The sequence below is a fragment of the Neomonachus schauinslandi genome, chromosome 4 (genome assembly GCF_002201575.2).
Source record: "Neomonachus schauinslandi chromosome 4, ASM220157v2, whole genome shotgun sequence".
Lineage (NCBI taxonomy): Eukaryota > Metazoa > Chordata > Mammalia > Carnivora > Phocidae > Neomonachus > Neomonachus schauinslandi.
The window spans coordinates 150915426-150942843 of record NC_058406.1 but is presented as its reverse complement, the minus strand read 5'-3'; the positions used below and the strand labels follow the sequence as shown (position 1 = coordinate 150942843).

Below are 27418 nucleotides of genomic sequence, written 5' to 3'. Positions count from 1 at the left end.
AAAATATTTCATGAATGTACTATCAACATAGGAAAATGATGATGAAAAAAATTGACTATAAAGTGTAGAAAAGAACTCAAAAGTTACCAGATCTGAAACACAAGTACCCTTCTCTTCTATCACAGTCAACCTGTTGTTTTAGTTCTACCTTAAATACCATTTACTCTGAAAAAAGGTCAGTGATTTTCCCAAATTAGATTTGGTCCTTCCTCTACCATCTCACAGAATTCTGACATAATTCTGTATAACATTTTAATTCTTGATGGGATTGCATTAAACATCTGAATATTTGTCTCTCCAAAAGGAGCAGTATAGTGACATGTTATAATAATAAAGGTAGCAGTTAAAGCTTGAACTTTGAAGATATATTCCGAGTTCGGCCCTCTAATCATCGTACTCTTCCAATAAGAAATAATCTTATGTTCATATTAATGAAACACCAATTAGATAAAATCGGCTGAAAAATCATAAAGCTAAAAGTTCCAAGCCAAATAATAAATGATCATATATTTTTGCTTCAACATATCAATCGATGATTTACATGAGAATGTTCTTTTTCCTTCTTAAGGTTGAACTGGTACCTGGTAACAATTACTCAAAGTCAGTATGTCAAAAATCCCTGTTCCTATTTTGAGGGTTTGAGTAATGATGCCAATGGTTAAATTGCAACTCTAAGTATCCTTCATGATACTAAAGAGTCAAAAAATATTTGTTCAGCTACAACAATATAATTCATTTCTGATAGTAAGTACTTCTCAGAATTTAGCCTTGTTTTGGATTTTTATCATCTGCTGTGGAAAAGCCCTAAAGGGGTGCTATCACAAAAGTAGGTCAGGTTTAGTAACTGGTCAATAAAGGAGAATGACTTCTAATAAGACAGTAGCAACAATAAAAAATTCCTATAGCATTGTTTCTTTAACCTTAAGACATCTGACCATCAATTTATATGTTTATGCACTTTATTCATCATAATGCTAAGACAGTATTCATTTCACTGAAAGGGCAATCCATGATTCCTCTATTTCATGTAGCAGCCTGAAATATTATAGTGGCTTACTCAGTTAATATTGGTTGATTCAATCAACTGATATAATTTGAATCATAGTTGACATACAGTATTAGTTTCAGGTGTATAACATGGTGATTCGCCAATTATATACATTACAGTATCTTTTTGAAAGATAAAAAATCCTATGTGTACTTTGTTGAAATCTTTCCCTAATAGCATATTATTTGACATTTTTGTAAAAAAAAAAAAATACAACTTTGGGGGCACTGGGGTGGCTGTTGGTTAAGTATCTGACTCGGTTTCAGCTCAGGTCATGATCTCAGGATCATGAGATCAATCCCCGCATAGGGCTCTGTGCTCAGTGTGGAGTCTGCTTCTCCCTCTCCCACTCCCCCTGCTTGTGTTCCCTCTCTCACCGTGTCTCTCTCTGTCAAATAAAATCTTTAAAAAAATAAAATAAAATAAATAAAAAAATACAACTTTGTGTAAGACATATAGTTATGATTTATGGCTTCATGTTTATTTCAAATTTCAAACAATCACCAAGAAGCAAAGTGTGACAATCTTTATTTCTCCTTTATGTCCTAAAGGAAATCAAGCTGTTCAGACATGTACTCATAGCCATGACATTATTATGCCAAGGGGTAACTGCCTTAAACAGAGCTGAATTACATAAAAGGAAATTTAAGGTAAAAACAAAAAACCTCCTGAGAATAAGCCTTGCAAACTCAGGATGTAGATCATCCTGGATAGGCAGCATAAGTTAAAGAATCTTAAGCAAAAAGAGACGATGACTACCAAAAAGAATCCATAAAGGAAATCAAGGCTTCCTAAAAGATAAGGAGGGGAGAGTTGCATGCTCAGAAAGGGGAGAAATACTTCAGTAGGACTTGAAGCAGGACTATGGGGTTGGTTCATTACAAGTTCAGAAAGCTAAAGACCGAATGGAGAATACTAGGCTATCTAGAGTGGCACACTTTCTAGGTTTCTATGCAGAATTTGAAAGAGAAAGAAGGGTAACTGCCTCAGAAAACAAACAATAGTGACATGCAGTATCACATTTCATTATCTTGTTCACAAAGACATCATAAAAGACAAGGATAAAGTCTGTTAGTTTTTCATAGGCTTAAGGTGTTCTTTTGCTGATAAATGGTCTATTTTTAGAGATACTTTTATTACAGAATATATGTTAATATTTGGTGAAATACCAGGAAGTGCACTTAGCGGCGAAATAAAGGGGAGGGGGAAGGTGGGGGGGGAAGGGGAGGGAGGGCAAAAAGGAAGGAAGGAAGGAAATTAAAATATCCCATAATTTCAACATGCAAAAAAAATCATTCCACACTGTTTAAGGAGCCTGCTATGTATTAGGGACTATGTTAAAAACTGGGAATACCACAGTGAACAAAATAGACATGGTTGGGGCGCCTGGGTGGCTCAGTCGTTAAGCGTCTGCCTTCGGCTCAGGTCATGATCCCAGATTCCTGGGATCAAGTCCTGCATCAGGCTCTCTACTCAGCGGGAAGCCTGCTTCTCCCTCTCCCACTCCCCCGGCTTGTGTTCCCTCTCTCGCTGTGTCTCTCTCTGTCAAATAAATAAATAAAATCTTTAAAAAAAAAATAGACATGGTTTCAGGACTCAAGGAGCTTATGCATACAAGCAGAAGGCTTCAAGATCTAAAAAACAAAACAAAAACTCTTCAGTGGTGAAACTTCAGACAACTAATGGGATAAATATATTTATGTAAAAGCTTCCTCAAAGCATAAACTGGCAACCAGGAAACCTAGGTACCACCTTTTTTTCTACCAATTCAAGATATGTGATCTTAGAATCACTTCAACTATTTAGGTTTCAGGTTTCTCATCCATCACTCTTGAGAGAGAGAAGCATTAAAGGTTGCCTCCATCTCAGAGGAAAACCATGGTGTGGGGCAGCCATTGTGCTACCTGTAAAGAAAGAAGAAAGGAGAAATAAAGTAAAGGGAAGGAAAGAAAGGGGAGAGAAGAGGAAGGGAAGAGAGAGAAAGAGAAAAGGAATCACTCAGTGACACCATCTTGTCGTAAGTAGTAAAGCAAAGATATGAATGTCTCTAGAATCTGCCCTTCAAGTTATATACAGCTTACCACACTGATCCACCGGGACTATGAACATTCTTTCACCCTGGTCTTAATTCCAAAATAAAACAAACTAACAACAAGAAGTTCGCACTTCCATGACTCTTAGTATGCAGCCACCCACGACCCAGCCAACACTACCACCACCAGAAGTATGAGTCCACGGCAGAAAACGAGCAAATGAAGCATCCGCAGTTAACATCAAGAGATCTTAGAGGAGCATCAAGGATTTTTAAGTTGGGAGAGGCAGTCTCTTGCTTATAGCTACAACTTTTGACAAGGCTAGTATTGTTTTTCATGTATCTTACAGTCAGAACTAAGTTTCGACAATGATTAAATTGTTCAAAGTGCAACTCCAAAATGACGAAGCTGTTTTTTCTGTCGCTCTGTAAATTGGTGTTGTTACTTAGCATTTGTCTTTCATAAATACCTTCACACTGCTTCTCCTTCTGAAGTGAAGTCTTAACTTGAACTTTGATCTTTACAGTTTTAAGAGCTCAGAGAGAACCTAAACATAAAATAACCAGGGGGCTATAGAAAAGTAAGTGAGAAAACTTTCCTTAATCAGATCACTACTAGAAACTGAATGTTCATATTTATGTTTTGGAAAGCAAAAGGAGAAAAAGGGCAAGAAAGGAGGGGAAGGAAGGCAGAAAGGAATCTCATTCATCATAAACTCAAAAATTTTATTCAATGTCCATTTACTATACACCAGGGTCCTGCAGTAAGGGCTGCAAAACATGGCACAATCCCTATCCTCCAAGAGCTTACAATCTAGAGAGGAGATATAAATCTAATTAAGAACAATTGTCGAAGAGCATGATGAATGCTATGCTATGAAATATTCTGCAAAGTACAGAGACTGGTTAATTCAATCAAGAACTGGCAAAGTCTTCACAGGGGAGGTAACATAGATTTGGGTTCAGGAGGAATTCTTAAATCCAAGAAAGAACGAGCTGAAGGCAGAGAGAACATGAAGAGAGGTGCAGAGACACAAAGCGCACAGGGAGGAGGTCAGTGTGAAGCACACTAAATGGCAAATGAAACTGACACACTGGAGATCGGACTGGAAAGGTAAGTATAAGGTCTAGTTGTGAAGCACCTGAAATACCATGCTGAGAAACACAATGTTTATCCTGAAAGTACTAAGAAGATGGTGAAAATTTCTATGCAAGGAAATGTAATAAAATTAGGGTTTTAGAAGTGCAAATTCTGATATTCACACAGGACATATATCATTGTAGCATGCGGATGTATCATTGGGAGAGAGAGTGAAAACAGAAGACTGATTAGGAGCTGTTTTGCTTACCCTCACTATTGCTCATTTTATTTGATTGCTGACACAGAAGTTATAAATTGATCTATTATCTCCTCAGAACACTGTCTGGATATTAACTTTATAAATTCACAAAATGTGTTTATTTGATCTGCATTTGATCCTTTTGCTTTTAAGTGATTGGCAGGAAAAATGTTATGATCTTTCACTAATTTGAGGGTCCTACACTCCAAAGGACAACTCCAGGCCTAAAAATTTCATTATCCTTTTGTCTGATGATTTAAATTGGCGTATGTAATTGCAATCATTTCAAGTATCCACTAAGTATTTAATTTTAAGTATTTGTTGAAAGTATCATTTAAGTTTCATTTCTTCAAACTTTGCTTTAAATACTCAAAGAGGAAAACAGAAAGATTTGATGAACTGAGGTTCCAACTTCTAAAGATCCACCCCCCCCAAGCATTCCACTTTCATTGCCTGAGAAAAGGCTGATGCCACGGAACCCAGGCAACGAGAGTCAAATGCTTTCCTCAATATGATCCCCATAAAACCTTGATACAACTCTGGGTGACCCTGCATTGACTTTGGATTACTTACTTCTTGAGCCCAGTATAACTGAGGACCACAGCTAAGTTCTGTATCTCTGCTACAGAAAAATAAAGTTGTATTTTGCACACTTGATTACAGAATGGAGAACTGTGCCTGATACATTTACATGTATTACATAACTGGGATAAGCAATAACCAACCAACCTGAGTGATCCTGAAAAGACCACATCCCTCCAGCCCCCAGCACTTGCCAACTAACTCCACCTTATAATCCTAGGGTTAAATCTTTCATGCCCTTTATCTCCATTTACATCAGCCAACAGGAGAAGCCCAAAACCCTAAGAACATCCCTTATTGGGGCACCCGGGTGGCTCAGTCAGTTAAACTGCTGCCTTTGGCTCAGGTCATGATCTTGGGGTCCTGAGATCAAGCCCCACATCGGGTTCCCTGCTCAGTGGGAAGTCTGCTTCTCCCTCTCCCTCTGCTGCTCCGCCTGCTTGTGCTCTCTTGCTCATGCAATCTCTCTCTCAAATAAATAAAATCTTAAAAAAAAAAATAGCCTTGTTAAAAAAAAAAAATCCTTTATGACCCAGACCGTCATCACCAAAGACCTCTGTGTAACCCCACCTGATGCCATCTCCTACTCTACAATAGGGCAAGCTCTTCTGCTCTGCCCTCTAGAACTCATAATATATCATCAGCAAAAACTCCCATATCTTCCTAAAACTTTTCTCTGAACTTACTCTCCATCTTCTTTTCACACAAATCTGAGGACACTGCTTTCTGTGAAGTCCTCTTAACTAGCTGATGCTGTCTCTGCCATACCCTGCAGAGAATTGGGCCTGGGAGTGGTTTCAGTCGCTTCCCTGATCCTCACTGCCACTTCCAGTCTATTTTTGTACCTCCTCCCTAAAAAAAAGCCTTGCTTTGGATTTCATGTCATCCAACCATACACCCATCACTCCTTCTTACTGAAATAATATATGTTCCTGAGGTCAGCACCCTCGTCCCTTCGTTCTTTGAAGATTTTAGCTCCAGAATCACTCTCACTCCTTGTGTCAGAGATGAGAGTCCCCATTAAACAGTCCACCTGTTCCCCTATATTACTTGGTCTGCAGCTAGGCAAGCCTGTGTGAATGATTCTGACCAATAACATACAACCTAAAGTTAGGTGGTACCTCTCTAACCTTTACAGGCAATCAAGAGCAAGTGTGCTTTTCTCACTTCTTTCTCTTATCTGCTGGATGAATGCAGAACATCCAGAGGATCAGCAGTGTGACTACACAGCAGATGCCTGAGTCACTGCTTGGAAAATAGCTAAGACACTGTGAACACAACAATGTACTTTCCTTGAACAAGAAATCAATTCTATTGTGTCAAGATGCTGAGATTTTTCTGGTTGTTTGTTAGAGCCAGTGGACAACACTAACAGATCCTATTAGAGGAAACTGAAACACTTGATCATTGCCACCTTCTTGACACACTTCCTTAGTTCCTTCTGGACACCACTGTCTCTCTGTTCTACCTCACTGGCAGCTTTCTTGGTTTTCTTGCTAGTTCTTCATTTTCCAGACCTCTAAATGCTGCAGTGTCCAAAGATTCAGCCTTTGGGCCATTACTCTTCTCTACAAACATCTCTTCTTGGGTGACCTCACTCAGTGTCACGGCTTCAGGTATCCTCTACATGGAGACAATTTCCAGGAAACATTCTTGATCTAGCCTCAGAACTCTGGGCTAGTCACCCAATTGTCCACTCAACATCGCCACTCAGATATTTAATAGGAACTTCAAACTTGACATGGCCAAAGCAAAACTCTTGAGTCTCCCTCTGTCCCCACGGCTTTGCTTTTATATTCCTTCAAGTCTCAGAAAATACCAAATCCACCCTTCCAGTTGCTCAGGTGAAAATGACTGACCCTCCCCCCCCACACACACACACTATACATCCAGACAACTGGCATAATTTTACTGGCTCCATCACAAAATATATCATGACCTTACCTCCTCTAGTGATACTATCCTACCCCCTCACCCAAGTCACATGATTACAGGCATAAACTATGGCAACAAGCCACAGGTCAAGAGGTCTACTTGTTTCTATACTTTCCACTCTACAGTCTATTTCAACACAGCACCCAAAGTGATACCATTAAAATAGCCAAAAAGAGTCCTAATTCTTCTCTAGTCAAAAGCCTTGTACGGCATCCTGTATTACTCACTTTTACTAGTCCAAATCCTTACAATGACTTCTAAGTCCCTACAGGATTTTTCTTCCCCATTGTCTTTTTTTTTTTTTTTTAAGATTTTAAAATTATTTATTTATTTATTTGACAGAGAGAGAGGGAGCACAAGTAGGCAGACGGGCCAGCAGAGAGATCAGGCTCCCCGCTGAGCAGGGAGCCCGAAGCGGGACTTGATCCCAGGACCCTGGGATCATGACCTGAGCCGAAGGCAGACGCTTCCCAGGCAGACCAGACCCAGGCACCCCTTCCCCATTGTCTTTTTAACTTCCCCTTCCACTCCTCTTGCTCCTCCTGGAGCAGGCTGGTTGCCCTCCTTGCTTTTCCTTGAACATAAGAATACTGGCAAAAATACCGGGTTAAAGAACACAGTAGAAGAGGAACCATGTCCCCACCACCTTTCTCTCAATCCCCCATTTCCTCAAGTCTATAGGAAATTTCAGAAGGGTTTAGGGAATTTCAGCACAGCAAGAATAAAAGCATACTGATACCAGTCTGTGAATCTTATTATACAGCTATTCTTCCATTCTGTTGGCGTGGGTTGGAAAACACTTGAAAATGAGATAAAGGAAAATGTTGGCCTCTTCCAAAACCTATGAGCTACGGAAAAGTAACAGTTCAATTCAGTAAGCACGACTGAGTACCTTACTTGTACTAGGACTTAAGGGGAACAAAAGATGTAGAAGACTGAGGCTGTGCTTTTAAGAGCTTACCTGTGAAAAAGGGAAATGAATGGGTAACAGACTTACTAAATGGATAGTAGCACAGAGCTATTTTAGAAAATTTTATTATCATGTAGGAAGTAAAATAATTGTAGAATCATTGCCTTATAATGACCTTTTCACCCTGTTCTATATCACATATGTATAGCCATGGAAAAGAAGCTATTACTCATTCATAATCCTAATAATGATTTTGGTGTCACTAGAAAGAAATACAAATATACCTTTGCAAAAGAAAAAAAAAAGGTCAATTTTCAGGTTCATAAATAACCTAAATCTGTACCTTTTTTTTTGCCATTTCCATGGCTACCAACCTGCTGAAAATCTTCATCTCTGTAAAGAAGAGTAACTCACATTTCTGGAAAGGGTCTTCCTCCTTCCATTCCATCCTAGACTACTCTCAACCACAGGATACTATTCAAGAATAAACAGCATCTCAGATAGAAAATCAAAGTTCTGCATCTGGTTTTCAAAGCCCTGTATAAGCTGGTCCTGCCTCTCTGAATCTGTTCAATTTTATTTTCTACTACTTCTGCTGAAGAATCTCCACTCCAATCAATGTCTTCTCCCTGTTGTTTCCATCCAAGTGAACTGCCCCCCTCCTGATTATCGCACACTCTATTTAAGACTTACCTCAGGTTGTACCTCGCTAATGAAAACTTTTCCAATTCCTAAAGTCTATAATAATGGCTCCTTTCCCTAATTTTTCCTCAGTTTTGTAAAGTCTACCATATTGCACGTGACTTTTTTCTTTCCTGTTAGAACCTAAAGTTCATGAGAATAAGAGCCATGTCATCTACTACTTTCAATTTCCCAAAGTACTTAACACACAGTTAAGAACACTGTAAGAACTCAAAATTATATTTACTGATTACCTGACTAAAGATAAAATCTAACGTCAATATCCTCGGTTATACCTGGACTACTCTTGTCAGTATTTAACATTTTAAAACATACCTGAATTTGTGATATAGTGGGAATATTCTGAAAGATTATGTGCACCAATTTAAAATGTACTGCACGCTGCTATTTCTCCTAAATAATAGATAAATATCCCTGGGAAATCTGGCAACAGACATGAAAAGTTACAGGACATCAATATATATCAATTAAAGGACTGGGGGCAAAAAAAGTTTAAGGAATGTAATATTTAAGTCCCTAAATAAAAATAAAAAGAGAGAAAAAGGTTTTATGGATTTGTGCAATAATTATTTACTAAATATTTGCTCAATGCCAGAAATAGATGTTAGATTCTGGGAAGAAAGAAGTAAACAAATCTTGGGGGAAAAACAGTTTCTTCAACGAACATTGTTGGGAAAACTGGAGAGCCATATGCAAAAGAATGAAACTGGACTCCTAAATTACACCATACACAAAAACTAACTCAAATGGATTTAAAGACTTAAAACTAAGACCTGAACCATAAGACATAGGCAGTAAGCTCTGGGACACTGATCTTGGCAACGATTTTTTTGAAGCTGACACCGAAAGCAAAGGAAACAGAAGCAAAAATAAACTACTGGGACTACACCAAACTAAATGCACAGCAAAGGAAACCAGCAACTAAATGAAAAGGCAAATTACTCAATATGAGAAAATATTTGCAAATCATGTATCTGATAAGGGGTTAATATCCAAAATATGTAAAGAACTCATAAAAAAATAGCAAGAAGCAATCTGATTAAAAAAAGGACAGAAGAGGGGCGCCTGGGTGGCTCAGTCGTTAAGCAGCTGCCTTTGGCTCAGGTCATGATCCCAGGGTTCTGGGATCGAGCCCCACATCGGGCTCCCTGCTTGGCGGGAAACCTGCTTCTCCCTCTCCCACCCCCCCTGCTAGTGTTCCCTCTCTCGCTATCTCTCTGTGTCAAATAAATAAATGTATTTAACAAAGCTATCATTTTTTATTATGTTATGTTAATCACCATACATTACATCATTAGTTTTTGATGTAGTGTTCCATGATTGTTTGCATATAACAACACCCAGTGCTCCATGCAGAACATGCCCTCCTTAATACCTGTCACTAGGCTAACCCATCCCCATCCCCTTCCCCTCTAGAACCCTCAGTTTGTTTCTCAGAGTCCATAGTCCTCTCATGGTTCGTCTCCCCCTCCAATTTTACCTGAAATGCAGTAAGAAATACTGAAGCATTTTAAGCAGGGAATAAAATGATCCAATTTAGATTTTTAATAAGATGATTCTTGCTGTCATCTGAACAAAATGGATTAGAGTAGGGCGCCTGGGTGGCTCAGTTGGTTAAGCGACTGCCTTCGGCTCAGGTCATGATCCTGGAGTCCCGGGATCGAGTCCCGCATCGGGCTCCCTGCTCGTCAGGGAGTCTGCTTCTCCCTCGGACCCTCCCCCCTCTCATGTGCTTGCGCTCTCTCATTCTCTCTCTCTCAAATAAATAAAATCTTTAAAAAAAAAAATGGATTAGAGTAACTAAGAACAGATGATGAGGTAATTTGGAAATGACATGAGTGAGACTCTTTAGCATATCTTTATTCTGTAGAAGAAATTTTGTGGCTCTGATTGGGGATGAAGCATATAAACAGAATGGACAGGGGAAAAAAACCACTATGAATCCAAGGTTTCATCCTTGAATAACATGGTCAGTGGTGGTGGTGGGGAGAGGTACATAGTTGGTACAGATTTGACATTAGGCTTGAGTGGCCTGTAAGATACCTAAATTTATTTCTTTGAAGATTTATTTATTTATTTGAGAGAGGGAGAGAGAGAATGAGAGAGAGAGCAGAGGGAGGGACAGAGGGATAGGGAGAGAGAGAGAGAAAATCTCAAGCAGACTCCCTGCTGAATGCAGAGCCCAACGCAGGGCTCCATTCAGGACCCTGAGATCATGAGCTGAGTCAGAACGAAGAGTTGGACCCTTAACTAACTGAGCCACCCAGGCGCCCCTTGAGTGGCCTGTAAGATACTTAAACAAAGATGTAGACAATTGGTTATGAGACATCTTAAAAAAGAGAGAGAGAAGAAAAGAAAGAAAACTGGTATAACAAAGCAACTGATTTAAGACAAATGTAATATAAATCATCAGTGTGAAATAAGTTTTATTATGTAAGCATGAATGGAAATACTGGATTTTAAGGTAACTTTAAGATGATTAATATCAAACAGAGAAAAGAAAAACTAAAATTACACTGCAACATCAGCAGCTAATAGATAAAGCAATAAGCTTCACCTTTCTTGAAGCATATACCTTTCCTTTTAAAATGCAAACATAAAAAATGTGAAATTTACTTTCTGAATATGTTTTATCATTTTATAGAACTTTCACATATCTTACTTTATTTAAGTCTTATAACAATCCTTAAATCTGTGAGCTATTGTTAGTATACTTATTACCATATTATAAATGAAGAAAATGCAGGTGTATGAGGTTAGCTTGACATGGGAGTGGGGATAGGATCAAAAGCTACATTTTTTGGTCCCTAGTCTACTGGTTTTTCCACCATACCTTCCTAACTTGATCTGTATCTTACACTGATCATTATTTTTGGCAACTTAATTTGGCAACATAAATTTAAGTAACTTGAAGAAAAAGTGACTTTTATATAGTTATACTATTTTTAAAGATTTTTTTTTTTTTTTTATTTGACAGAGAGAGACACAGCGAAAGAGGGAACATAAGCAGGGGGAGTGGGAGAGAGAAGCAGGCTTCCCGCGGAGCAGGGAGCCCGATGCGGGGCTTGATCCCAGGACCCTAGGATCATGACCCAAGCCGAAGGCAGACGCTTAACAACTGAGCCACCCAGGCACCCCTGTTTTTAAATTTCTAGAGTTTAGATAGTATATAAAGCTTTAAGCAACTTGCCATAGAAACTGCCATAATGCCTGAGACTTTTCACCAAAATACAAACTACATTCGATACTATCACTCTTGAAAGCCCCTTGGGAAATAATGGCTTTTTGGATTCTGCAAGTCAGCGTGACATGGCATGCAAAATTGCATCTCATGCTGAGCCAACCAGGAAAATATATGTCATCACTATGTGACATTCAGAATTTCATCTGGAAACTATAATCTTGTTCTGACTGCTAAAATGGGGGGAGGGAGGAAGACTGCATACAAAACAATTTGGTTGAATTTTTGCTGAATTCTTGCCAGTTCATGTAAAAACTACAATAACTTATTTCCAAAGAAGAACTCTATATTCAAAAACCTTTCAATCTACTTATTAACATCACAATGTTTTCTCAAAGAACTTTAAGATTAACTGACATATTTTTAAAATCTTATAATTCAAATTAATGAATCACTAGAAAAAATTCTTTATAATGAAACAAAGTTTCAAAATTAATAAACTGTGCAAAGAAGAACAATGAAAACACTTCCTAATTCCTTTCTCCCAAATGAATAAGCTCTAGATCAAGAAACACACAAAAACCCATTGTACGTTGTAATCTGTTTTATGCATCCCATATCTTTCTAGTCTAGATTCTTTTCCTCCTAGGCTCCTAATTCTTGTGTGCAATATGTTCATAAACCATCTACCTTATTTCTATTAAAACAGAAACCTGTGAACATAATTTAGTGTTATATAATCAACATTTTGTGTTTTAAATCTGTTGTGACTAACTGTAAAATGAAAAATTAGTAGACATAAACTGGAATGGCTGACTCACAAATTATTCCCAGGAGCCATGTTTCTGCTAGCCCTCCATTTTCTGGTATCACATCTTATGCCCCTAAACTCAGAAAGGGCTGCCATTGGGCCAATCATAGTACCTAACCTCCCTGGTCATAATGATTGTCTAAGATGTATGCACATGATCCAAGAGAGGCCCAACAAAATCCTTCTTAGGTTTGTTTTCAACAGATACTAGACCAGATCTTTCCCTTTGATCACAGAGAATTAAGTATGTCAGTCCAGAGGAATCACAGCCATGTACACTGCTAAGTCAAGAAACCTATGTTCAATAAAAGAAAGTTAAGTCAACAGGAAAAGAAACCAGAGTCCTGATGGTATGCAGTCTCTATTTCTAAGTCATTCCAAGGAAAAGATCTATCTTTGCTTTTCTTACCATTTTGGTTATGCAAATCAAGAAAATATCCCTGCTTTTTCAAATTTAAAATAATTTTTTTAATAAATTTTTTTACTTTTCATACTTAAAAAATTAAAATTTTACAGAGTTGTTTAATAGGTTTCATAAGGTTAACATTATTAAAGTAAAGATCATTTTAATCAGGGGTAGCAAACTATGGCCCTCGGGCCAAATCCAGTCAGCTGTTTTTTTTTTTTTATTCTTATCCCCATACATTACATCATTAGTTTTAGATGTAGTGTTCCATGATTCATTGTTTGTGCATAACACCCAGTGCTCCATGCAGAATGTGCCCTCCTCAATACCCACCACCAGGCTAACCCATCCTCCCACCCCCCTCCCCTCTAGAATCCTCAGTTTGTTTTTCAGAGTCCATCGTCTCTCATGGTTTGTCTACCCCTCCGATTTCCCCCGCTTCATTCTTCCCCTCCTGCTACCTTCTTCTTCTTCTTCTTCTTCTTTTTTTCTTAACATATATTGCATTATTTGTTTCAGAGGTACAGATCTGAGAGTCAACAGTCTTGCACAATTCACAGCGCTTACCAGAGCACATACCCTCCCCAGTGTCTATCACCCAGTCACCGCATCCCTCCCACCCCACCCCCACTCCAGCAACCCTCAGTTTGTTTCCTGCGATTAAGAATTCCTCATATCAGTGAGGTCATATGATACATGTCTTTCTCTGTTTGACTTATTTCGCTCAACATAATACCCTCCAGTTCCATCCACGTCGTTGCAAATGGCAAGATCTCATTCCTTTTGATGGCTGCATAATATTCCATTGTATATATATACCACATCTTCTTTATCCATTCATCTGTCGATGGACATCTTGGCTCTTTCCACAGTTTGGCTATTGTGGACATTGCTGCTATAAACATCGGGGTGCACGTACCCTTTCGGATCCCTACTTTTGTATCTTTGGGGTAAATACCCAGTAGTGCAATTGCTGGATCATATGGTAGCTCTATTTTCAACTTTTTGAGGAACCTCCATACTGTTTTTTTTTTTTTTTAAAGATTTTATTTATTTATTTGAGACAGAGAGAATGAGAGACAGAGAGCATGAGAGGGAGGAGGGTCAGAGGGAGAAGCAGACTCCCTGCCGAGCAGGGAGCCCGATGCGGGACTCGATCCAGGGACTCCAGGATCATGACCTGAGCCGAAGGCAGTCGCTTAACCAACTGAGCCACCCAGGCGCCCCTCCATACTGTTTTCCAGAGTGGCTGCACCAGCTTGCATTCCCACCAACAGTGTAGGAGGGTTCCCCTTTCTCCGCATCCCCGCCAACATCTGTCGTTTCCTGACTTGTTAATTTTAGCCATTCTGACTGGTGTGAGGTGGTATCTCATTGAGGTTTTGTTTTGGATTTCCCTGATGCCGAGCGATATTGAGCTCTTTTTCATATGTCTGTTGGCCATTTGGATGTTTTCTTTGGAAAAATGTCTGTTCGTGTCTCCTGCCCATTTCTTGATTGGATCATTTGTTCTTTGGGTGTTGAGTTTGATGAGTTCTTTATAGATTTTAGATACTAGTCCTTTATCTAATATGTCATTTGCAAATATCTTCTCCCATTCTGTCAGTTGTCTTTTGGTTTTGTTGACTGTTTCCTTTGCTGTGCAAAAGCTTTTTATCTTGATGAAGTCCCAATAGTTCATTTTTGCCCTTGCTTCCCTTGCCTTTGGCAATGTTTCTAGGTCAAATTTAAAATAATTTTTAAAGTTTCTGTCTTTTGCAATCAGAGAGCCCTTTGTAATTCAGAAATGTGTCAAAAAAAAATAATTTAGAAATGTGTCTTCCCTAGTAGTCACTTATCAACTAGGAGGAAAAATGGGCAATTTTTTGTTATTTTTTTTATTTTAATTCAATTTAGTTAACATACAGTGTATTATTAGTTCAAGGGTAGAATTCAGTGATTCATCAACTGCATATAACACCCAGTGCTCATTACATCAAGTGCCCTCTTTAATGCTCATCACCCAATTACCCCTTCCAGCAGCCCTCAGGTTGTTCCCTAGAGTTAAGAGTCTCTTACTGTTCGCCTCCCTCTTTATTTTATTTTATATTTTATATTTTTTATTTTATTATTTTATTTATTTTATTTTTTATTTTATATATTTTATTTTATATTTTATTTTATTATTTTATTTTATTTTTTATTTTTTATTTTATCTTATTTTATTTTATTTTTCCTTCCCTTCCCCACAGGTGTACCTGCCCAGCCCTCACAATATCATTACACAAGCTCTAAAATGCCCAAGCATAAGCACAAGCTCTAAAATGCCCAAGCATATCATGGTGTTTACTTCCCCATTTTCCAGGCTTACTTCCTTGAGAACTATTCAAACTCTGCCTCCCTTGGCTCTCAGTCCTTCCATTATCATATTCACTGGCCATTATCCCATGATACTCTGCCTGAACTTGCATATTTGGAGATGCTATTTTTTACTTCTCTGATCTTTTCTCCACCTCCAAAAGATTTCTTCAACTACATTAGCCAATACTTTTCTCAGTTTAACCCTTGGCACTCTCCCATCAGTGTCTTATATGAGGGACTTCCTACAGATAACCCTAAACTTCCATATAGTAACACCCTAAGACAGCAGTGAACTCCAATAATGTAGGGTACAAAACTATAAGACCATCCATTAAGCTTTTGGGGACAAATATGAGAATATCTATTCATATTTACTTTTATCTAAAAATGAGAAAGACAGGATTTGTTAATATTTAGTAAAGTAGAATTACATTGAGGTCCTTCTCCATGTCATAAGGCTACAGATAACACAATGCTAAGTATACTGAAGGAAGAGTAGACATTCAATAACGAAAAGAAAATGGCAGGGGCCCTTCACTCTTTCACTTGTTTTCAACTAATTGTGGCATATTATAATTTATATGCATATAGTTAACTAGATTTACAAATTTCATTCTCTACCTTTAACTAAATTAATTCTAATTTGGATATACATTTTTTAAAGATTCCCATAAAACACAGATATCCAAACATATGGATTAAAGATATCACTAATTTATTTAAAAGGAAAAAGCAACACCTTTCCATTAATTTAGAAGAATATCTTATTGATAAAAGGAAGATGGAAATTTACTAGCCTGATGTCAACAAAGACCTTGGATAAAATGGACAGGACTGAAAAATAAGTGTCTTCAGTGCATCAATGATGCCCATTTCCCTCTTAGATATAATGTATCTCAGTGAGGTGACTTTTCAATGTCAGCTACTAAAATCAACTATTAAAATAAACTGAATTAAGAACTAAACCTTGGGGTGCCTGGGTGGCTCAGTCGATTAAGTGTCTGCCTCGGGCTCAGGTCATGATCTCGGGGTCTTTGCTCAGCTTGCTTCTCCCTCTCCCTCTGCAGCTCCCCCTACTTGTGCTCCCTCTCTCACGCTCTCCCTCTCTCAAATAAATAAAATCTTTAAAAATAAAAAAAAAATTTAAAAAATACTTAAAAAAAGAACTAAACCTTTAAGTTTCTATAACACAGTATTAAAATTTTAAAAAATGAAACAGTATTAGTCTCACTGAAATACTGCTATATTAAAACTCTATCAGAATAAAAACATTTAAATGTTAATAAAATTGTAAAATTATCTTGCATGCTTTATAGTATATTACTATAGTAATACACATATTTAATGCATAAATCAATAAATGGTATACTACAGATGCTTGCTCAAGGATTTTTACTGACAGGAATGCACTAAGAAAAAAGGTAGGAGGCTACCAAAGATTAACTATTTTCAAATAGTTTGTGTTCTCTGTATTTGTTTTAATTCATTCTCTTACTGTTTAGTAATACTTTTAACAAAATATGAGCCTGCCTCAGATGTGTTCAAGGAATCCAAAAACAGTAGTTTTGTGGGTTTTTTTTTTCCATTTGTTTTGATGTAGGCTTGGATTAGGACATTTAAAAGAGGAAAGAGTGAGGTAGTAGGGACAGTAGTCGAAATAAAATAATCCCAACAGAATATAGAATTTAAAACTAGTTTCTCAGCATTAAAAGAATTTACCTTCTAAAAGCCATCTCCACTGACAAAATTCAGTAGAGTCTATATTCTACTTTCAAAGTAAAAATCAGAATAAAACTTGAACATATTAAAAGACACCATACCTAAATAAATGTTCTGCTTTACAGTCTTAGAGAAATAACAAATGAGCCAAGGAAATAGGAGAACAAAAATTTTTTTTCCACTTAAATATGAAAAAATTACTCATCTAATTTTCAAGATTCAAAGTTCCAAGAGGAAAAGACATTATGTGTATGCTATACATATACTTAAAAATAAAAATCAATAAACCTAGTTTGCTTAACAAACTCAACAGGTTCTTGGAATTAATGAGGAAACACTAATTAAAAGACATTCTGCCAGACACAGCAGGAGACACACTAAAGAAGTATAAATTACGTTTCTTTATGGACTGATCATTTACTTGAGGAGTCCTCATAGGAAAACTAGCAATGCAAGAAATTCAGCTATGTACTAATGCCAAGTGAGTAGTGTAACTACCAGGTATGTCCATAAAAGAATATCATCAAATGATGAACGGATATTTTATGAACCATTTAAAAAATCAAAATGTCAAAAATACTCTACAACTACAAAAATCTAGACTACTATGGCTGATACTACATATCATCAAATGGCACCTGTTGAAATTCTTTAGAAACCTCAGAAATGAACTTAGACATAATTTGAATTGCAAAGATTATGTTAAGTTCTGCAGACTGTTAATATTTTTCCTCATAAATTCTAGGTTTAGAAATGAAGATAATTGTTCTTACAAAGTACAAACAGGAAAAAGCAATTTAGTAAATGTATATTTTCCTTTAAGTTCTCTGATTACTTTCTGGATGGTATTTCCAAGTTTCTTTAATTTTTGATGTACTTCATTAGATATACTTCATTTTATTTTAAACCTTTTTCTATTCCAAAAGGGAAAAATATACTTTAAACCACACTTTAACCCTGAGAGAATAAAATCAGTTGCATATTACGCAATTTTTCCAATGCTTTAGCATTTGTCAACGAAACTGGATATCTAATTAATCACAAAGGAATGGAATTTTATGCTGAACTACATGATTAAAGTAAGCAACTTCTAATATACATAAGTCCACAAAAAATTTATTTCTTGTACATTAATACTAATTCCACCCTATAACTAGGAACATACCTGCTCAACATTGTAATTTAATCAAATTAAGGATGATTTAAACATTTTAAATGAAAAACTACACTGGTGTGAAACATTTTACTTATAATGCACAATTCTTAAAACTTGACTTCAAAATACATCAGTGCCTTCAGGAGCAACTATTACTAGCAAAAATTGGAAATCTCGCAACCTCAAACCGTCCTACAATTTATACTGTCTGCAGATAAAATGATTTTTTTTTTAAAGACTTGACAGAATTTCAAACTTGGAGTAACATAAATGGATACCAAAAAAAAGTGAAGGTAAAGTTTAAAGTCTTGTTTTCGTAGAAGGAACACATTCCTTGTATATGCAAAACAGGGTCTTAACTTTGAAAAACTTATGCATTTCCTCATCTCTTACATTCTCTGAAACAGGGCAAAGAAAATAAGACTTTTCCTAATAACTCGTGTGTGGAAAGAAAATTAACTAAATTGACGTATACGTACTCTTCTTAACTCTGTCTCAGAGGAAGAGGTAATTTTCCTATTAAGTCCCTACATCTGTTTATAAGATCTTATATTTTGCTTCATTTGTGATCTCACTGTATAAATTATCCCCAATGTTCCTGTATCTCCAATTCTTCCTTCTCTCCTCTTTATCTCTCTATAGACATACCCAAGTGTCTGTATAGTGAATTTCTGCAAAGAGCGGTATACTCTGGTGTACTTCTGGAAACAGTGGCTGTTTCAATTCCCATTCATTTCCTAACAACTAAAGCTCCTCTGGCCAATTTCCGCCTCATTGTTCTTGATGAATCTATAGCATCCTAGGCAGTTACCCACCCTCATCTTGAAGTGCTTTTCAATTATGTCATATAGATCATATATATACATATGTGTATACTTACGTTGCCTAATTCTCAGAAGGATGCTTCTCAATCTTTCCACTGGCTCATTCCCCTTATTCTTTAAAGAAAAATTCGCTCAGAATTTAATTTTGGGCTTTCTTCTCATTTTGCTTCTCATATAGTTTCTGTGGGAGATCATGCACTCTGTGGCTTTGACTATGTAAGATCCCTATGGTAATGACTCGTAAGCCTCTACCCTCATTGTGAAAAACCTAAGCAACACCTCAGACATGACAACACTTTTACCAGCTTTGTCTTCTGATATTCTCACTTAAAGGAAAATATTTTCTACTTTTCTCCCCAAATTCCAGCTTATGACAGTCTATTGTAAGTTACTACAGCAGAGTAAATAACCTGTAATATCTAAATAATCTGTAATGAGCTAAATAACCTGTACTATCTACTCTCCTCTTTTTTTCTTAGTTAGAAACCAAACCTTTTGGTCACACATATGGGCCTTAAAAAATACAGACTACATCCCTGAGATCTATACAGCTGTGGATATGATCACATATGATCAAATAAACATGACTAGTTTCTGGCCAAGAGTATATAAGCAAAAGTGAACAGTACTTCTGTATACTTTTCAAAGAGGTAAGGTGTCTTCTTGTTACTCATTTCTGTTCACTGAAATGAAGACATGATAAACAGTTGAAGCATCCATTGTGGACCATTCACCAAGCATGGTAATAGAGGCCACTCATAGTGGATTAAGAAACTAACTGACCTTGGAGAGCCATATGACCTTGGGGTGTCTACCCGTAAGCTTTCACATGAGAGACAAAACTCAATCTTATTTAAACCACTGTTATTGAGAGATTTCTGATATTTTCAGCCAAAATTAACTCAATCTTTATCATTACAACTACATTACTGAACTACTGCTTAATTTAAAAATACTATATTTTGAAATGAGATCAGAAAAAAATGTAATTAGAGATATTTTACCTAATAACTGAAGTTCACAGTCAAAAAAAAAGATTCTTCAAAAAAAATCTGAAACCTTTATCTGTAATATAAACAAAGTGTTTTTTAAATTTCATGATTTTCCATATTTAATTTTCTTTGAGAAAATAAGACAGAATTTCCATATGCCTGATAAGAAATGTAAGCATCCGAAACATCATAAATTTTTTTATTTTTTAAAATGCATCACTGATTCTGGGATATATTTAAACATACATATTAGGGAAGAAAAACTATGTCAGCAGTAGTGTTTCATTTCTGAGTGTCATCCAGGAACTTAACTGCAACAATGAAGTGACACCCAATTAAAGAGTGGCAGAACCTTCCATGCTAATTGCAGAGGTTTAAGTGTTTCCCACTATATCCTTGTAGTTAGCTCTAATGTAAAATTCTTCACTATTTTAGTTCCATGGGACTGGACTGAAAATTTAGAACCATCCTTTGACAAAAAAGAATGCTCTGAAGTTGGCTGGTTATATATTGGGGATTAGAGGGAAAATAGGAGATGACTCAATTTGCACAGACCTGACTTTTATGGCTGGTTATACCATTAAGAAATGAAAGAAGGCAACTATTAATTACAGGATGACTATCATAATCTGGAACTTTATTTGTGTGTGTGTGTGAATCTCCTATAGGTGCATTAACACATCGAGAAAATATGTTAACTAAGGTCATCAGGGTGCTATTTACTTTTCAAGAGTTATTTTCCATAATCTGCTAAATAGCAAAGCACCTCGTATAGCACCAGAAAAAACTTTGCCAAGTGGAACCTGAAGAACAGAGTTAAACAATAATCAAATTGAGAAAGATTTTTTAAAAAGGATGAAATAGTTTAACCAATTATTCTTCCTTGATAAACCAAGGAGCAATGTAAATATTCATATTGAAAGATTTATTTTTTTAAGCTTTTATTTATAGTGATTCAACACTTCCATACACCTGGTGCTCATCACAAGTGCCCTCTGTAATCCCCATCACCTATTCCACTGACTGATGAAGAGGATGATATACATACACACAATGGAATATTACTCAGCCATAAAAAAGAGTGAAATTTGCCATTTGCAACAACATGGATGGAAGTAGAGAGGATTATGCTAAGCAAAATAAGTCAGTCAGAGGAAGACAAATACCATATGATGTCACTCATATGTGAAATTTAAGAAACAAAGCAAACAAGCAAAAAAACCAAACCAAACCAAACCATACCAAACAAACAAAAAAACCCAAGAAACAGGCTCTTACTTATAGAGAACAAACTGATGGATACCAGAGGGGAGGTGGGTGGTGGGATGGGTGAAATACATTATCTGGAACTTTAAAAACAAGCCTCACTAAAAATTTTTTTCACTAAATATTTTTTAACCTTGGATAAGTTGCTTGACCTTTTTATGAATCAATCTCCGTAATTATAAAGTGAAGGGGTTAGACTGGATAATTTATTCCAAGATACATATATAACCCCATATGATTTTTCTAAAGATATCTGCATGGCTCCCTCCTTTACTGGCTTCAAGTACCTGTTCAAACTTTCAGTGAGACCCTACTCTGACTAGCCAAATTAATTATCATCCCACAGTCTACTAACATTCTACACACTTTTTTTCCATTTATACTCTTTGTGCTTCATTTTGGCAAGTTTCTACTGCTAGGTCTTCAAAGTTGATTTCTTCTTCTGCAATGTCTACTCGAGTGTTAATTCACCCAGTCAGTTTCTCCCTTCCCATATATTCTTCAACTCTAGAGTCGGGCTTGGTTCTGTATTATATCTTCTATTTCCCTCCAAAATGTACTCAGCTTTCCTTAAATACCTGATCACAGTTATAATTACCCATTTGAATGTACAAGTATTTAATACACCTGCTAACTCTATCATCTATGCCATTTCTTAGTTCATTTCTATTGGCTTATTTTTCTTCTGGTCATAGATTCCTACTTCTCTGCCTCTCTATTGGTTTTTTGATCGAATGCCTGACATTGTGCTTTTAAGTTGTTACATGTCTGGATCTTCTTACATTCCTCTTAATAGTGTTGGGCTTCATTTTGCCAGCACTTAACTTACTCACTGTTTTTGTTGCTTCAGGGGCTTTTTAAAATTTGCTTAAGATGAGTCTAAGGTAGCCTTTACATTTTCAATAGTTTAGATCCACTACGGAGGCATGGCTTTTCTAAGGTCTCTTCCGAATGTCCTGAATAATCATCGGGATTGTATACTATGACAATAGGAACCTGAATGCCTTCCAGCCCTGTGTGAGCTCTGGGAATCATTCAGATCATGGTTCCTCGGTCATCCTTTGCCCAACTGTGCAGAGTCTCGTTCTATGCATGCATGGCTTACTACTTAGCAAATACTCAATGAGAACGCTATTCCTGATTTCTGGAGCTCTTCTGCTACACAGCGTTCTCTCTCTAGAATTTTACCCCATGATCTGCAGTATTCTCCACCTCCTACTACTTCAGTCATTCTACCTCCCTAAACTTCAATTCAGCAAGACAGCTGAGCTCAGCTTAATAGATTGCACCCTGTTCTGTGGTCTGGAATGTGCCTTTAGCCATAAAGCAGGGCAATCCTAAGGCTCAACTGCTTTGTTTCCTTTCTATGACGAATCACAGTCCTGTACCGCCTATTGTCCAATGTCTAGAAGCTTTTTTCTCCCATATACTTGGACAAGTTTCTTAGTTATTTATAGCAGGAATATAAATCTAGTCCCTGATATACCATCATGCTCAGAAGCTAAAGTTCCATACTTTAAAATTGTGGCGTTATCTACTAAAATTTACATCATTAATTATCATACCTCAATTTATTATTATCTTGGTAGTAGTCAAGAAGTCAAATTAAAAGGCCTTCTATTATTTTAACCATGTACTTACAGTGCTTTGGACTTGAGAAGTAATACATAAACATGTAAGATAAAAATAGCTGGTATTTTTTAAAGAACTATCATTTATGGAGCATCCTGCTTTTAAAAGTTTTCATCTCCATTACAGATGTTTTCATCAAGAGCTCCAAATTATTTTTCATAACATTTCCAAAACATAGGGTAAACAGATGTCATAGCTTTTAAGGGTTTGCCTGTTTTCGAAAATAGGTTCTCTAGAAGATTACTTAGAATTCTGTGATAATACATTATCTTCATGTGAGACATGCTTTTATTCTGGCTTGGTCTGCCCTATGTGCCTATATCACTGAAATAGTGTTGTTCTGCTGTCAACACATTTCCAACCATCAAACATATGTTCTCCCTGTAGCCAGCTATTTAACATTGGTTAATTGTGATTTGAAGAGGAAAATGTGTGCTTCTTGTTGAATAATCACCAAGCAAAATCAAGGCCATGCAGTATCACCAAGCTTTGGCCTTCATGTGCCAAAAACACTACATAATTGTTGGGGATGAACTTAAGACCAAGACTGGAACTTAGGCTGAAAATATGAAAACTCATTCTAATAAGAATTCAGGCATAAATTAACACTAACAGTTCTTCACTGTAAAATTCAGTTAAAAAATTTAAATGTGCATTCCATAATAATGTGAATGTATTTAAGACTAACTGAACTATACAATTTAAAGGTTAAGATAGTAATACTAAAAAAACAAACAAGATGTGTAAAAGGTTATGAATGCATTACCAAATTCACTAGTTTATGATGCAATTAAATAATGAGTACGACAATGGTAACTTCATTTAGCAGTAGATACAGAGGACTCATAAAACATTTTTTAAATTAAAACTGAAACAGGAACAGACTCTAATTAAAAATAGAACTGAAATTTTTGAAACTTAAGAAAATGATTAGCACAGAGCATTCTCAAGAAAGCACTACCACCAAGGTTTCCAGAGAAGTAAAAATAGTGAGCATTCAAGAAGGAAGATACACAAATCATAAAGAATGTCTATGATCATAATTTCTATATAGCTCTGTATCATGTAATTTCATTTAAATCTAAGCATTTTCTCTCACCTATATTTATCCTTAACAATTATTTTAAATCAATCATCAAGTGTGATTTAAAGAACACAACTAAGTAGTAAGCAGGAGGTCAGAATATGTGGTTAATATGCATACAAGATTAAATTTACTTTTATCAAATGACTCTTTAGTAGACATTTTGTTTATCAAGAGGTGATAATTATATGGGGCACCTGGGTGACTCAATCCTTTAGGCATCCAACTCTTGATTTCAGCTCAGGTCATGATCTCAGGGTCATGAGAATTAGTCCTGCATCAGGGCTCCTCTGTGCTGGGCATGGAGCCTGCTTAAGATTGTCTCTTTCCCTCTCCCTCTATCCCTTCCCCGCTACAAAAAAAGGTGATATTTATAAACCTTTATATAAATGAACAGTTCAGGAGATCTAAAGTATAAAATTTAGCATAGTATCTAAAGGAAATAATACCTAATTCTGTATTAAAAATTCAATACTTAAGTTACAGATCAGCTTCCTATGTTACAAAAATTGGTATTTTTGTCATCTGATAAAGAAAATCTCAACAGAGTAAAAGGTTTGTGGATGCTGACAGGTGGAAGTCTAATAATTTCCAAAATAAACATAACATCGACACTTTAGGAGAAGTAAAATAAGAGGCATAAAACTTCACAAAAATAAATGTTACCATTTTATTGTTGTTGTTAAATATGGTCAGAAAATAGTACTTTTCCTCTAAACTATAAATGTTAGTTTGATTTATAATATTTTAAATTCCTTAAGGGCATGGATCATGTCTCATTAATATCTACACTCAGTAATATCACAACAGAGTTTTGCCCATTACAGACATTCAATGAGTGGTTTTTAATTTACTGAAAATATAAAACCTTTTCCAATATGGTTTCGGAATACAGGAGTCATATGAAATAAAGCTTAGTATCTAAGGAAAAATATAAAATCTCCTGAAGATAGGTGACTATCATCACAAACATTACAAGTTAATGAGGAAAGCGGCACTTAAATGCAATCATAAAGTGCTTTTTTTAACTACACAAATGGGGATTTAAAAACTGTCTTACGGAAGAATATGTTCTATATTTGCAGAGATTATCTAGCTGAGAGAAGGGAAAGGGAGAAAAGTGAGATATATTGTGTTTTGCAAGAATTCACTTTAAGAAAGAACATATTAGGGCGCCTGGGTGGCTCAGTCGTTAAGCGTCTGCCTTCGGCTCAGGTCATGATCCCAGGGTCCTGGGATCGAGTCCCACATCGGGCTCCCTGCTCGGCAGGAAGCCTGCTTCTCCCTCTCCCACTCCCCTGCTTATGTTCCTGCTCTCGCTATCTCTCTCTCTGACAAATAAATAAACAAATAAAATCTTTAAAAAAAAAAAAAAAGAAAACATACTATTGGGAGACGGTTTCTCTATGGGTCTCTAGTGTTTTTGCAAGTCTTAAAAGTAGAGACAGTGAGTGCTTTTGTGCCCAGTTGTGTTTTCAAGGATATCTGTACAGCATACAGCCTAAAAAGACAGATATTGTCCTCCTTTTGAGCAAAGGCTAAAGGCCTTGCAAGTTACAAATAGTGCCTCCCTCCAGAGAAAATGGCAGGCATGTTTTCTACCAATTATAACAAGTTCAGGTTCCCTAATTGAGGGTTTCTCTCCTCTAACATAATCCATTGTGTATAGGTAACATCTGACCTTCTTGGTGCCACCCTGTGGGAATCAGGCTTAGGGCAGGGACACAAGAAAATGCTGATACCCTGGGTTACTGCTAATGCTGTAAGATAATAAAGTCCTTTGTCTCCATTCCAGGAGTCTCGTGTCTTTGGCTGGCATGCATGATATTGTGGCCCAGATAACTTGATAACTTATTAGAGTTAGGGTAAAATCACAGACCCTTTAGAATTCTTGACACATACCTGTTACTGTTTTTGTTTTTATAGGGCTACTGGCATATTCAGAGGCCTGATATGACTGCTGCTTTGCCAGGGGCGCACTTCCAACAGACACCTCATCCTCTTTCCTTCTGCTAATTGGCATAACAAGAGGAACAGCTACGACAGGCTGCTGGAGAGAGGCGAATGAAACATTGAATTATTTACTATTTCTTAAGCAGTGAAGGTTAAACATGGCAACATTGAGGAAAATCCTTTGTAAGTGGTGTTGAAGTTAAAATACCAATCAGTCAATCTGTACCTCTCTCAATTCTTCCCTCTCTGTCTGTCTGTCTTATACACACAAATTCACACAGGGACACTTAGTTTCAGTGTGAAATTACAGTTCTGTGTGAAAACTAAGACAGCATGGAAATAAACGGAATTTAAAATAAATTTCAGAAAGAAGCGTAAAGATAATATGGTAAGGGCAAATCAAAACTACAATTAGCTTTGAAAATTAGTAGGAAATAAAAAGTTATCCTTATCAAATGATATTTTAGGGACATACTTCTATAAAGTGATTAATTACATGTTACAGTTCAACTTAGTAAGGAATTGCTGAAAATCTCTACATTTTGTCTGACAAAGTGATATACACAGCATATTTAGAAAGCATAGAAAAGTATCCATAGTTAGAGAAAGCTGGAAAACATTATGATCCTATATTGAATGTGTGAGTGCTAAATTGGACAATAAAGCAGCTGTTTCATCTTTATTCACTGCAATAAAGTCTGATGTTACTGCTGATGACGCCCAATACAATCTTGTCAGATTTTTGGCAAAAAAGAAAAAAAAGTATTTTTTAAGTTTGCTGCAGGATCAAAGATCAGTGTTGAACTGGGTGGAAAACAATCATCAAATGTTGAGTTTTAGCCACAAATTGAGAAGGAAATTGCAGCCTGGGCAGCAACAGCTGATAACTGTAATACAGCTGCATCAGATGGTAACTCTGGAGGGGCTAGTCGAGCAGCAATGGAGTCTCACGTTACTCTCAACAGCACAATCATCACATTTTTAAAGATCCACCTTTAAGCCTCACTCAACCTTTATTACTTATTTAATATTAATTAGATTATAAAAATATTCCAATCAGAACATAGGTACATTATCTAACTATGTAATATAATCAATCAAGTTATGAGATAGAGGGGAAAAAGGCAAATTATTTTAAAGTTGCTACTTAAGCGGAGTAAAAGGACAAGAAAGCTGATAATGAGAAAATGGAAAGATTAAATATATTTGTGGGAAACATCACAATGTATAGTACCTGCTTTCATATTAAGAATTTAGTAAAACTGATAATATTTATACAAATCTGAATAGGAAATAGTATTAAGACCTAGATGAGAAATGTTCAACATATTGTTAAGTTTTGGTGCATTTAAAATTCCTCAACTATAAAATATGGGAGTGGAGATGTCTACTTATGTTCTAGCATTTAGTGATCCCATAATCCCTTGAATTTCTTGCCCATCACTTATAAACCTGGAATATGACCAAGTACTCCAAAAAATTACAACTATGTTCAGATTCAAATT

General features: G+C 36.5%; 1 protein-coding gene across 2 annotated transcripts in view; it reads right to left on the bottom strand.

Annotated features, from left to right (window-relative positions):
- VPS13B (vacuolar protein sorting 13 homolog B) overlaps window positions 1-27418 on the bottom strand; it is a 762353-nt gene that overhangs the window by 412615 nt on the left and 322320 nt on the right. For both annotated transcript variants that reach the window (XM_021688693.1, XM_021688692.1), the window contains one exon: window positions 25863-26010. In XM_021688693.1, the coding sequence (XP_021544368.1) occupies window positions 25863-26010 (148 nt within the window). The remainder of the gene's footprint in view (window positions 1-25862; window positions 26011-27418) is intronic.